Source organism: Phalaenopsis equestris, unplaced genomic scaffold (assembly GCF_001263595.1).
Source record: "Phalaenopsis equestris unplaced genomic scaffold, ASM126359v1 Scaffold000002, whole genome shotgun sequence".
In the NCBI taxonomy this organism is placed as follows: domain Eukaryota; kingdom Viridiplantae; phylum Streptophyta; class Magnoliopsida; order Asparagales; family Orchidaceae; genus Phalaenopsis; species Phalaenopsis equestris.
Window position 1 is genome coordinate 1,805,315 of NW_018164444.1, and position 14,864 is coordinate 1,820,178.

The 14,864-nt window shown below is 37.4% G+C and overlaps 1 protein-coding gene across 1 annotated transcript in view; it reads right to left on the minus strand.

The window, feature by feature from the left end:
• Positions 1 to 8,687: 8,687 nt before the first annotated feature.
• The window catches only part of LOC110020944 (nuclear-pore anchor), a 136,626-nt gene continuing 130,449 nt past the window's right edge, over positions 8,688 to 14,864 (minus strand). The window contains exons 47-49 of the mRNA XM_020719255.1: positions 10,575 to 10,755; positions 9,174 to 10,486; positions 8,688 to 9,069 (exon numbers count right to left, since the gene is read on the minus strand). Of these exons, the coding sequence (XP_020574914.1) occupies positions 9,031 to 9,069; positions 9,174 to 10,486; positions 10,575 to 10,755 (1,533 nt within the window). The 3' untranslated portion in view covers positions 8,688 to 9,030. The remainder of the gene's footprint in view (positions 9,070 to 9,173; positions 10,487 to 10,574; positions 10,756 to 14,864) is intronic.

Sequence of the window (14,864 nt, forward strand, 5' to 3'; positions counted from 1 at the left end):
AGATTTAGAATTTTCAACTGGAGAAAGTTCGTTAGTTTTGATGCACAAAAGTTACATGAGTTAGTTCTAGTGAAGAAGAGGTTTATCAAAGGATGGGGATTTGTGAATCAAGAATTCAATACACCGAATACTCGAGTGGAAGAGACTATTGCGCAGAAGCGCTCAGAAGTGCTTTGCTACACAAGTGTCGTTGTCTTTATTTCTGTAGTAAAAGAATTTTATGTAAATCTTCATGGGATCAACAAAGGAATGATCTACGTGCGAGGAAAGTTTGTGTAGTTCACTCCTTCAAGAATAAACGAGATGCTTATGATTGAGAATGTGTTTTTCTGCCATTATGCGAATTTTACCCCTACGAGAGATAATATGAATGAACTCTACCACTACCTTACAGATGAAGATGCGAATTGGGAGACAAGAGATGATGGAAATGTAAGTTTTCCCTCATCATTTTTAAATCTAGCTTCAAAAGCCTGACACTTCTTCATTACATCAAAATTACTGCCCACCATGAAAATCAGTAAGGTAACTAAGGAAAGTGTCATTCTGAAGTACTGTATTCAAGATGGGAAACCTATTGATGTTGAAGATATTATTATGAAATCATTTTTGGGTTTGATTGCCAATGGATCTGCAACTGGACTTGGACATCCATCCACTATTTTCCCACTGTGCAATCAATTGCAAGTACTTTATGAAAGTTGGGAAAAAAAAGCTTCTTTCTTGGCAGCCGATGGATCCAGAAGTCTATTGCAACTGTATTGGAATGGGAGATGAAAATGATATGAATGTGTTGATAGATCAAGAATCTCACAATTCATCACCTGTTCAGCCCTACTACAACTCAAGTGCACATTTATAGAAGATCAAGAAGATTGAAAAAGAGATGCAGAACGTCATGCATGTGATTGGGAATATTACTGAAATGCTAGATCATCTGGATTGGAGACTAAAGGAACATTCTGAACACACAGAGCGTATTGAATATGGTTTGGTACGTATGTTCAAGAAACATTCTAGGCTTGAGGAGGAAAATTCAACTGATGAATTTTCATATCGACCATTCTACAACTTGTATGTGCACTACCAATCTATGGGAGATATCTAGGAGGATGATAGTGAAGAAGATGTTTGAACTTAATTATGCATGGAACTTCTGTTTAGTGTTGTTTGTTTTAGTTATTTTATTATGTTGGATTGCATTTCATTTCTATTTTTGAACATTATCTATGTTTATGTTTTGAATTTTGATGTTTATATTTTAGTGTTAGGGTGTTGGTTTGCTTTAGAACATTGAATTTGATGTTTGGTGGCTTGGTAAAATGTTAATTTGTAATAGCGTAGATTTTATATATAAATGTGAGTTTTGTGTTGTTTCTGAAAGTTTGGTGATAGAGTGATGTTTAATTATGCTTAGAAAGATTTATTTGAGTCAAATAGAGGTTGACGTAAAGAGGTATGAAGTAGATTTCCACAGAAACCAAAATTTGGTGAATTTAATCTCTAGCGCATGATGCGCCAATTTACAGAGCCTTGGCTCATGATGCGCCAGATTGGCGCATTGGCGCATGATGCGCTAAAGGTCCGAACATGCCAGATCACCTAGAAAACTATGAAATCTCATGGAAAAACTCCATTTTTTTTCTTATGTCTTCTCCTACCTCAAGACCTTGGTCTAGGGCATCACATTGTCTAGGGCATCCCATTGTGGGTGAAAGAGAATGATTCAGAGGCTAAAAGCCATAGATTTCATCTTCTCTTGGTAAGAGCTTCACTTTAACTTAGAATTTTTTGATTTTCACCATGGATTTGAGAGATCCAAAATTTAGGATTTTTTATGAAAAAGTTTGAAGAAAACTCATGATGAAAAGTTTCTTACCAAACAATTTTGCCTGAGGAGTTAGATTTTTTATTTAGCAATTTATTTGGAATTATTTGAATTTTTTGTAGAATTTTCAAATGGCTCCCCAAGTTAAGAGAGGAAGGTAGTCCGAATATTTTGATGCACAAAGATTTGTTAGTTTCAAAGCCCAGCAAAGTTATAATACTCAAATGGAGACAAGAAGAATGATCCAAGGATGGACATTTGCAAACTCGAGTGGCAAGATTGAGAGACTGATTCTCACCAGAAACTGGGAAAGATTCTGCTACTTCACTGCCATAGCAATTTTCTCGATAGTTTGGGAGTTTTATGCAAGCCTGAGATTCACTACTGAAGATCACATCCTGGTTAAAGGTAAACAAGTTGAATTTACTGCTGATCGGATCAATACTTTTTATGGGTTGAGGGGTGTATTTTTTTATGAATACACTGCATTCATGATGACTGATTCATCACTGGATGAAGTGATTGCATTTTTGACTAATAGAAGAGAAGAGTGGAAGATTAAGAATAACAAGATAGTTAACTTCCCTACTTCTATGTTGACTATTCAGTCAAAAGTATTGCACCACTTCATTTTAGTCAGATTGTTGCCAACAAATCATGTGGCTGATGTTACAAAAGATAGAGTTGTACTAAACTATTACATTCAGAACATGAAATCAATAGATTTTGGTTCACCTATAGTTCAACATGCTCAAAGTATAGCTGGTAGTTCTACAGTGGGTGGTTTGGGATACCCTGCCCTGATTTTCAATCTATTTGAACAATCAGAAGTAGATTCCCATAGAAATAAAGAAAGATTACAACCACATAATCCAATTGGGAGGCATATGAATTGAATCTAGAGGTGGAAGAAGAGATAGGCCCTCTACATCTGCTGAAGAGGCGTCTACTTCTTGATCTGCATCACTTGAAGGTATTATGGACCAACTGATGATTCAATAAATGGACATAATTAATATTCAAACTCATTTGGGAGGGATAGGAGCAAGAAATGCTTATAATGATGAATATCAGCAGAGGAGAGTTCAACATGATATTGATTTTGAAAATGCTATGGTAAGAGATCTTAGGGGTGAACCTAATGTGGACTTTCCTACTTGCCCTAGTTTCACTCCCTATGCTCCTGATCATGATGATGAAGAAGGAGAAGAAGGAGATTCTGATAATGATGAGGAAGGAGATGAAGATTGATTTTTATAAGTTTAGTTTAGTGTGTTTTGAATGTTTGTTTGTTATTTGTGATTGTAATGTGTTGAACTTTTATTTGAAACTTGATGTAGTAAAACCTTTCTTGTTGTGTTGTGAACATAGTTGTAATAGTATATGTAGACTTTCACTTTTTCTGTATTTTTAGTACTTTCAGTTTAATTTTTCAGTTTTTTGTATTTTTGTTTTTAATCCTCAGCAAGTTATTTAGAATATATTATGTTTTATTTAATGCTCTAAAGCATGTATGTAGTTTTATTGTTGGTACCTGTAATATGATGATATACCATACTTCATATTTTGGTCCTTTTTTGCTCAAAATTCGCTCCTTTTTGCATCTTTTTGCTCCAATGACCATAATTCAACATATCTGCAACAAAACATAAAAAATATCCTTCTTTAAAGTGCAATATCATCAATATTAGTATAAAATAGGTATGAAAATCAACATATTTTAATTTTTTCACTAAACAAAACAAAAACCTTTCAAGTTTTAGCTAAACTCACTTCATCTTCTAAGTTCAGTGAAAATGATGGTTGCAACACCTCTAGAATGTCGTCGTCCGGCGAGGAGTCCATCGAAGTCGTAAACCCTAAACCAATGGAATAGTTATTAGTTGGTTGGGCGCGAAAAAAACAAATAGGTAGCGAAGCTTTTACAAATAAAGATTCGGGTAGGGTCGGGCCAAAACAACTGGGGTTTTTTTTTTTTTTTTTTTTTTTGGAAATTTGAAAGCCACATGTCAACATTTTATTAGCCTCCGAATGGTTCTTTACATTAGGAGTTCTGACAAAATAATTTTCTCGCGTGGATGGGGGGAGGTCCGTGCATTTGGAGAAAAAGTAAAGTTTTACAGTCTTTTTTATTTCCTTAGTACTTTTATTTTAAGTAAATATGTATCACTTGCATGAAACTCTAACTAAATGGGTGTATTTTTTAGGCAAAATCAACGTTGCAGACGGACTTACACAGTCCTTTTCATGCTGCAAGGCCATCTAAACAAGTTCATCGAGGCAATTCAAGATCATTTACACATGTCGAGCAGAAGAAGTTTCGTCAGTTCAGTCAAAGCTGCCCGACAATCCAATGTCAACCGACCTTCACCTAAGCGACATCCAGACAACCGGCCTTTGCTTAAGCGACATCCATAGTCTAGCAAAATGACTCTAGTTGTGTGCCTTTCAATACACTTTGAAGGGTCTTAAATGAATTTCTTGCACTACATGAATCAACACATGCATCAAGCAATGTTCAATAGCATTTAAGCGGACATTCTACACTCTCGACATAAAAAAATTGATGCCAACAAAAGACCCCCAACAAGTGTGTTGCGTCGTTACAGTGCACTTGTTGGAAGCAGCTCATTTTTTATTAAACCAAGGTTAGTCATGTAATCAACATAACCTGATCAACCAAAAAGAGCAGGTCTGCCGAAGCTAGGTAAGAAAGCTCGGGAGGTCACATCCAATCCTAGGAGGCAGATATGTCAGCTGGGTTGATCAGGAATGTCGGGAGACTTATATCATCTCGAGATCCAGTTAGTAGTTATAAAGATCAGAATAGGAAGGAAAACACTGGAATTGACATCCAATCCTAGGTTCTGACCAAGGCACGAAGCCTAAGACACGGAGCTTGTAGCCTGGGGAGAAAACATTTGAGATTGATATCCAACTTGGCAGAGTAATCGTGCATGAGACCTGAACTAGGAGGGAATGCCTATGAGACTTATATTCAACCCAAAAAATAGGTTCATAGACTATGAACTACAACCCAAAAGGGTGAGTCCAGAGTTTTTGAAGCATGACCCGAAAGTGTGGGTCCAAAGGCTATGAAGCATGATCCGAACAGGTGGGTCCAGAGGATATGAAGCATGACCTGAATGGGTGAGTAAGGCATAAAGCCTCAAATACCTGCTACCGTAATGAGAAATGTTAGAGGGGACTCACATTCAATCTTTAAGGTTATGGAAGGTAAGAAGGTTGGATTATCTCATATAATCTGAGTCATCTATTATGCTTCCACATAAGAAACCGATCAAGAGTTTACTGTGGTTCTTGTTGAGTGAAAGACCCATATTTCAGTCAGATGACCAAGAATCCTGATGTATACTGACTGGATAACTAATTCAGTGACTAAATAGTATGATTTGTTGAAAAGGCTGGGTTATCTCATTTAACCCGAGTCATCTATTTGCAGATTGAAGAGGAATGCCAACAACGACTAACATCTAACTCAAGAGCTAGTTAAAGTGCTCATATCAGGAAAGAAAGCACAGAGATTTACACCAGATTCTAAGATCCAATTGAGACAAAGAACCTCAGATATCTGCTACAATAAGGAGAAATGTCGAGGGTCTTACATTCAACCTTAAGGGGTACACAAGGTAAGAAGAATGGATTATCTCATGTAATCCGAGTCATCTGTTGTACTCCCTCATAAGAAGCCAATAAGAGTTAATTATGGTTTTCGCCAAGTGAAGCACCCATAGTTCAAACAGGAGGCTAAGAAGTTCGAGGCTTTTTGACTTAAACCGCAATCAACCAATTACTAGACAATATAGTCAAATGAGAAGGCTAGATCATTTCATGTGATCCGAGTAATATATTATGCCCTCATGAAAGAACTAACTAGAAATTCATATGGTTTGAGAGGCACGAAACAAGGTTCTATAAAGCTGAAGATGTCAATCTCATAGAAGATCCAACTAAAAAGTCATATGACTCGAGAGTCATCGTAACAGATGACTATAAAGCTGAAGGCATCACAAGAGATATTTTATAAAAGATCCAGCTAAAAAGTCATATGGCTTGAGAAGTGTTGTAACATTTGTCCATAAAGCCAGTGATGCTCTCGTAGGAGAACCAATTATTAGTTCATGTGGCTCGAGATACTTTAAAAAAAAAGTAATAAACGCTCTTCTAAAAGAAGCGACTACAAATTCATGTGGTTTGAGAGACATCATAATCAAATGGCTACAAATCCAATAATGCTCTCACAGAAGAACTGTCTGAAATATCATTTGGTTCGAGAAGAATCAAAGTCAAGTAGCTATGAAGCTAGAAATATTTTGAGGCGAGATGATCTTGTGAAAGAACCGACTGAAGAGTCATATGGTTCAAGAAGCATCATAAGAGGTGGTTATAAAGTTGATGACATCAAAAGATGAGATGTTATCATAAAAGAGCTGACGAAATAAAAATATGGCTTGAGAAACACAAGTAGTTATAATGCCAACGAAATAAAAAAAACAAGATGTTTTCATAAAAGAGACAAATAAATAGTCATATGGCTCAAGAAGCAACATAAAAGGTAGCTTTAAGGTAGAAGACGACAAAAGACGATATGTTCTCATAAAAGAGTAGCTAAAAAGTCATATGGTTCAATAAACATCATAACATGTGGTTATAAAGCCGAAGGAGTCAACAGGCGAGATGCTCTCATAAAAGAGTTGACTAAATAATCACATGGCTTGAGAAGCATCAAATGCACGACCTAATTTTCTATTCATATTATTTTAAGCAATGATTATCAAAAGATCAAGTCATAGTTGTTGTACTTCTTTTGCAGCCTGTGATTTATGTATTTTAGCAATCAGGTAAAGTACATGCATTTCATGTTACCTCAATGATAAGGAGCTATGTGAAGCAACCATATATGCTCTTTTGAATTACGATGAAGTTCGAACTTTTCTTGAGTAAGACATATAATTAATAGCTATTTGAATTAGTGTCGAAAGTGTTATATTGACCTAATTATCCAAATTTTAATAATATTACTAGGTTATTTGTAAGGACATTAAATTTTGAAGATAAGAGTATTACCAATATGAAATTTAAAAAAGAGTTTTCAATATAGTACTTTTAAGTCCTACTGGCTTGATAATTCATTAATACGTCTGTTGATATTTTTAATAGGTTCATAATTGTAATAATAAAGCTATAGATGAAGGCTTAATAAATTATCTCTTGGGGCCTAATTGCAACATGAATACTTGTCAAGTATTTGATTGAATTGTCTATAGATTTCTCATGAGTTCTTAGTTTGGAGAAAAAAGATAAATAATTATGGTGTTTGTGTTAAAAGAAATATTCATTATGATAATGAGATTAACTACAATGAGATTCTTCAAAACATAGTGCAGTTATAATATTCAGGGTTATTGAGCGCATTATAATCCATTCAACTATGATTTGTCGATCATGTTCCTAATCAATGACCAAGACCATGCAATTCATATGCATCATGACAATTGAAATGAATAGAAGATAAATCAAATTTGATCCATTCATTATAGCACTTCAAGCTAACTAGGTATATTATATTAGATACCCTATTTAAGCAAAAAAGACAAACTTGTTTGGGTAGTAATTATCAAGACTAAACAAAGCAACTACTAAGGTTTTTATTTTATTATGCAATCGATTAACTTATAGGATGGCATTGGTGCATACGAAGAAGTAAAATATTTTGTGGATGAGTTTAATTACGATGTAGAGGAGGATATCTGTGCTAAGTTGTCCAGAGCCTATGCCTTTTGTGAGTATCTCATAAAGAGACAGATGGTGCGACACAATTGAGCCATAGACTGTAGGAACATGGGTATCACATTACACACTGGAGACTTGATCCCCCATACCTAGTATAGAAGAAGGATGACTTTTTTTAATGCATTAAATGGATTTCTATAACTATTTGTATATGTTAACAGAAGAAAATGCTTAGGCAAGAGCCCACCACCGGTGAGTTGCACCCCCACACTCATCAGCATCAGTCGACCCAATAGTAGGTTAACTAAAAATCTCAGCACGTCTCCATAAACTGAATATTTTTTTTTTCTAAAATTAATTTACAGTTTTATTGAAATGATAATTACATTTTTCAAGCTTCTATAGAAAGAAATGTGTGGCTCTGGCTTAAGGATGCCCAGGTCAGAGCTCCATAAGATTTGATAGCTCTGGTGGTCAGTCTGAGCACTCAAACTTCGAGATCTATAGGGGAAAAATCGGGGGAGGAAGAAAAGGAGGGTCTATAACCATTGTGCATATGAATTTGTTTATGAGGCACAACAGTCTGATTCTGGTCAGAGGTTGTCGTTAGTTAATGTTGAAATTGCTGTGCATGGGCCATAATCACCGAGGAGTTAAGGGTCAACTCCACTGCTGATCAATGTGATAAGGAGTCCAGGTAAATCTTATTAAAAATCATCAATAAGATTTACATACGTGGCACTCAAATGAATTTATATAATTCACCTAAACTTTTATATTTACAGCCATAACACTTTACCCGTAGATGAAGAGTTGAATTTAACTATTAAAAAATGAACATTAGTATTATATTTGTTGTGATATGAAAAAATTGAATGTTGTGTAAATATGTAGGCTTCACCTAAACTTTTATATTTACAGCCATAACACTTGCCCGTAGATGAAGAGTTGAATTTAACTATTAAAAATGAACATTAGTATTATATTTGTTGTGATATAAAAAAATTGAATGTTGTGTAAATATGTAGGTCTTGGTGTGAGATACGTAAAGCAATACGAACTGTATGCAAATGTCCCAAATTATTATCAAAACCATGAATGCGAATTCTGTCAACACACTCCAACATCGCTGGAATCATTTGGATTGAAAAGCGCGTTGATAGTAAATACTTGCCAGGGAAGTATCAACAACTGACTGGCATACACTTGCATTAAACATAGAAATTACTTCTAATCTTAAAACAATTTCTAAAAAGTACGCGCAAGCCAAAAAGATTTATAAAGTACACCAGCCCAATCGTGGGCATGATTCCCCCTCGTCATCTAGAGAATACCTTGTGGACTTTACTATCTGCAAAGATAATGGCTCCAATAGCTTCAAAGTTGCAAAGTACCTATCATGGCTAAGCTCATTGTGATTCTTTGAGCAGCTACAATAAAGCCGCAAGTTACAATCCACGCCCTCTGCGACCTCGGCTTCCACCTCTCTGCAGCAGATAAAATTCTTCAGTCAAAAGAATAAATGAAGCACAACAGAGGTAAAATACCCGGGACTAATTTGCAGAACAAAATCAAGAATAGAAACAAGTACCCTATAAGGTGGTATTCGTCCTCTGGATGGTGATTTTTGCTGTTGTTGTTCCTGTTGTTGCTGCGGCTGCTGCTGAATTGCACCTAATCTTGCTTGTCTATGCTGAGCATTCATCCTAGCGGTTTCAGAAATTGATATGGTTCTTGAAGTTCTTGCTGGCTGGGATTCGCCTGTCTCTGCAGGAGTATTGGGGGTCAACTGCCTAGATGCCAAATTTTGTTGTAAAGAGATTGGAGATTCATCACGAACTCCTGTTGATATTTCAGGACTTCGTTCGGAACCAAGAGTGGTTTGATCAATACTACTATCACGCTTCTCAGAATCGTCTGCAACATCTTCAACATCATTCAACATACTTGCCTCAACAGAATCATGAGCGCCTTGCTCGTCATTGGGAGACACAATCTCAATAGCATCCTCGGCTTCATCACCACTTCCAACTCCTTCTCCAATGCTGAGACCATGCTGCCCTTCATCAGAAACAGGGTCCTCAGGTTGCTGCTCAGGGTCATCTGGCATCAACTCACCTTCTTCCTTGTCGCCTTCACCTTCAGTTGCAGAATACAAAATGTCCTTTGTTCCTGCATCCTTGGAGCCTTGCTCAAAGATCTCAATGGGAGTACTTGGCCTGTCTGACAACTCCTCAATGATTATATCACCATCATATTGAACCTCTTCTGGATTTGCAAAATCAAGGTATTCCCTTTGCTGCTCTTCTGATTCTTCAATGACAGGAACGTTATCCTCAGCTTCCTTCCCTGTGCTGAGAGAACCCTCATTTGAGACTGAAGGCAGTTTATCATGTTCTAACTCATGCTTCGTTTGTGATATTTGCATTTCAGGAACTTCAAATTGGGTTATTCCCTGCAGTGGTGTTGTGTCAGGATTTTCCGATGATTGGGGAATATCAGAAGCTTCAGAGATCACAGAGAGCTCAGGTTCTTTCATCCTCTTATATGGAGGTGGAGCAGCAATATTGATTTCATTTTGTGCCGCAGATCCTTCCAGTATCTCTGGCTCAGAAGCAAGACGTTTACGAGCCACTGTTGGCTGAACTATAGACAAGTCTCCAACTGCTTCACTTTCAATAGATGAATTAAGCTTCCCCTCGGAAGTACTAGAAATTTCCATTCCAGTGACTTCAGCATCAATTATAGGCTCTTCTGGCTTTTCAAGGCTTGGACGCACAAATCTTCTGCCTGGCTTGCGTGTTTCAACAATTGTTTTGCCTACACTTGATGCCTTTTCTCTTTCTTCAGCAAATTTGGAGTTAGGTCTTGGCAGTCTAGACTGCTGAGTTGGAATCTTCTGACCTGTTAAACAAATAAAATGCACAATAGAGATTGATGGGCTACCGAAGCTTTGATAATCTTCCGTTGAAAAATAAAAAGCATAAACTACCTGTAGGAGCAGCAGAATTATCTGAAGTTGAAGCAACTGCAGGAGAAGAAAGGGGTCCCTCAGCATCATTTAGGAAAGAGTTCTTCGCTGCTTCAAAAGAACTAACAGACTGAAAGTATGCCATTGTCTGCGCATCCAAAGAACTCCCTGAAGGAAGCTGGGAAGCTAATAATCCAGTTTTCTGCGGCTCATTTAAAAAGAGAGCAATTTTTTAGTGAACTAACTGCTAAAAATGGATAACAGTTACAAACGATAATTAACTAGACCCAATATTTTCCTTTAGATATTTTTACAAATTAAATGGAACAAAAACTGATAATAGTTATTGAAATAATAAAAGGTGACTACGGAAAGGGGCCACCAGTCTACAAAACTACCTGGGTGTGTTTTAGAAATGTCTCTCTAAATAAATATCTGCGCACAAAGAAACCATATGATAACTATTTGATCCCATCTTAAAATTAAAAATCCAGCGTGCAAATTATTTCTTGAAGTTACCAAGTAATACTTTACTACCCTTGAGTCTTATCACAAAACAACAGATGGTTAAATTGAAATTAATAAGCCCGCAAAATCTTTTGAACATTTGGAGATTATTTTGTGACCAGTCAGAACTGAAGGCAAATTGGAGCCTGAAAAACAGTATATACATAAGTGGAAACACAAAATTACAACAAGAACAAAGAAGTAAGAAAACAAAAGAGCAAAGCCTAAGTTGGTTCCATAAAATCATAAGCAATGGGTAAATTATTTATAGCAACACAGTTTGCTTTGCTGGAAAATGGAAATAAACAGAATTGTGACTGAAAATTATAGGTGTAGATATTTGTTGCTGCTCCTAGAGACAGTTTGTGGCAGGGAATATTGGCTGTTATGGCCCGTCAAACATAGGAATCAATTGAGTGAATCCCGAGTCATCAAAAAGTTGGAGAAATCATGAGGCAGAGATACTTTTGGTGAGAATATCTGTAGTTTCATCCTTGGTTGCATATGGCAGATGATAAGAGCTTTGGAGGAAATGTGATCTATGAGGAAATGATAATTATCTCTATATTTTTGTTTAAGCATAAAAGATAGGAATATTTGCAATGACAATGACTGAAGTGTTGTCACAATAGAGGGAAGTGAGTGTTCTTGTTGATAATCCAAGTTCTTGAATAAGAAAACTCAATCAAATAATATATTATGTAGTTGCAGCTATTAGAGCTTGATCTTCAGATTTTGTGGAGGACTGGGCCACAGTTTTCTGGTTTTAAACACACCAGGAAACCGGTTTGTTGCCAAGAAAGGTGTGTACACCAGAGGTGGAGCAGTTATCAGCAGGATCTCCTGCTCAGTCTGAGTAAGAATAGAAACATAAAAAGGCAACTTCGGGCCTAGTGACTGCTAGCTATTAGAGAAAGCCGTCAAGATAACGGTAGTGAATGGAGGCAGGGGATGTGATACTGAAGTGAACCCAAATCATAATAAAAAACAAATATCACAATAAAAAAACAAATAATATTACTAAATATTAATAGACGGTTAAAACCAAACACAATTTAAAAAGAAAAAATACTGCAAATAAGATAAATTGATATGTTTAAATAGAAAATAACAATAAAAGATAACAAAAACTCAAATTAGGGTGGATCACAGGGTGATGGTGGTGATCAGCAGAGGATTGGAAGGTGGCAAGATAGTGAGCGAGATGGTCGACCAATGGAAAACGACAAAGTAGCAATTTTTTAGGTGCCAGACAGCAAACAGGCAACGGATAATGACATGGAACAACTGCTATAAATGAGGGCGGCAAATGGGGAAGGAGGTAGAGTGGTCAGGTTCTGGAGGCACGTGGGAAGCTAAAGTGATGGCTGGGGAGGATGGGAAAGACAATAACAGTGGGAAGGTTGGTGGCTGGGGGAGGGCTGTCCCAAAGCTGCAACAGTGAGTGGGATGGCTGAACATGCGTACACGACCTACTGGAATGAATGGCAGCAAGGTGGCCTGATTGTAAGGGATGTCAGTGGGTGTACGAGTGGTAGCTAGAGTTCTAGGAAGAAAGCTGGAATGTTGTCTGGTGGTTCCAGCAGTGAGGATAGGCGGCGGCTGCAGTGAGGGGAGGAATGCAGAGCATGAAAAAGTTGGAGCACCACTTGATCTTTTGGAAGGAGATCACCACCTCGGACGAGCTACAACCAAAGGATTACTAGCCACTGGATACAACCTTAAAAAGGAAAATGAGAACGCCAACAATTGTCTCAACAAAAAACATATGACAAATAAAAAAAAACTAAAAACAGGAATCAAATATGTAATCCCTAGCTAATTAGGATTGGGCCCACTGTTCAAAAGGAGGCGCCAAATACACGCAAGGAAATTCAGTCGGCCCTCAATTTGTCATTGTGAAAAAATCATCACTCAAACACACACACAGAGATATATATATAAGCCTAAGCGCAGATATATTAAAGAAAAAGATACAAATAGGTTTGTATGGGTGGGCCTAAACACCCAACCCACACGGTACAACACACACCAAAAAATGTAAAAGATGGGTACATATAGAAATCAAAAAACCCAAAAAACACCAGACAGCTGAAAAAGTGTGAGTCATCCCAATCTAGTTTTGTCTCTGGCTCTAGTTCTAGGTAGGGATTCAGATAGCAGATTGGTAAGGTGCTAACCATTACCCGTAGTAACCAAAGTATCTTCCATAAGACTCCTGAGCTCTAGTACATCTCTATTCTTCTTCTTCCTTCTGAAAGTGTAAACCTGTCATTCCTCCACCGAAGAATCAGCCTGACGGGGTTGATCTGAAGCAGAAGGAATACCGACAGTAGTACCCACAATAAGTTATAAAATATGTGAAGCAGGAGTTGCCTCTACACCGGATACTTCTTGATGAAGAAGTGGAGCTGCGAGACTCTCCTGATTATCAGTCTGAACACTATCATTTATAGGTAATGGTCCATCAGTATTATTTTCTATGGAGTCTATAGGTGTCAGCATCACATCGCTCGCAATAACAGTAACAATAGTGTCATAGGGGGTCCTCAAGGGCAGCAAACACCTCCTATCTGGCAGTATCCTCCTCAGGTGGAACTAAAATGTTCACAGCAGTGGGGTTAGACCCCTCCTTATTCACTTGAACCTTAGATTTCAAAATAGGATGAAGCTTGTGGCATTTAGCAAAGATATGACCAAACATCTTACAGTGGGAACAATATTGGGGTTGGTGTTCCATGAAAATTTGTTACCAATAACCATTATGGATTGTGCTCAGCCAGACTTCAGTAACATCAGGTAAAATAATCTCTTTTCATAAGTATTTTAGCCACCAAGGTTCTGGTTAGGTTGAAAGTAGGCAGATCTAGTTTCAACAAATCCCCAAGGATGACCCCAATAAAGTAGAGAACCTGATGGTGAAAAAAATGTAGCTTGAGGCCAGGTAAACTAAACCATACTAGTATAATGGGAGATTCATGCTTTGGGTCAAAATTAGGAGACCACTTGAGTAACTTCATTAAATTGCTTTCCATATTAAGATATTTCTTGGAGAAAATTCTAGTGTAGTCTTCAAACACTTTTAGTTGGATCAACACATGTCTCTTATTAGTCTCACTTTTCACTTGCCTACTAGCTTAAGATCATCAACCCTCTTTCTGATAGCATCCATAGGAGGGTGTCCCCATTGAAATTTGTCAATAAGAGCAAACTTGAATTTTTTCGTCATGGTAGAAATATCTGATTCAGAAAAAAAGATTTTTTTTTTTCCTCCTTTCCTACTTCCATTCTTAATAAAAGGACAATCATCTGTACCCTTACGATATTCCTTATAACTTGAGGGAAATACCACTGCGGACTCCTACTGAGGGTTACCCACCACGCGGGCAAAGGAGACTTTCTCCTGCTCAACCAAAGAAGAACGAAACACCATCAGAGGCTGTCAACGTTAAACTGTTGCGAGGTTGCTGAAAAACAGGCAGAGGAGTTGTCGAGCGCAGAAGCAGAAGCAGCACCGAAACAGAAGAATTGGGCATAGACGACAGCTGCAAGTGAAGAGGCGTGGAAGACGATGACGTCGAGGAGAGTAGCTGCAAGCATCCACGTCGAGCAGAGGAACGATAGCGACTGAGGAAGACGACGAGAGCAGTAAAGATATCACGACGTGAGCCGCGATAAGGAGTGCGAACGTCAGCGTCAACGATGCGAGATCTTCTCCTTCCAGCGGTAGAATCAATTGCGACCCATACATACATACATACATACATACATACATACATATATATATACATATATATATATATA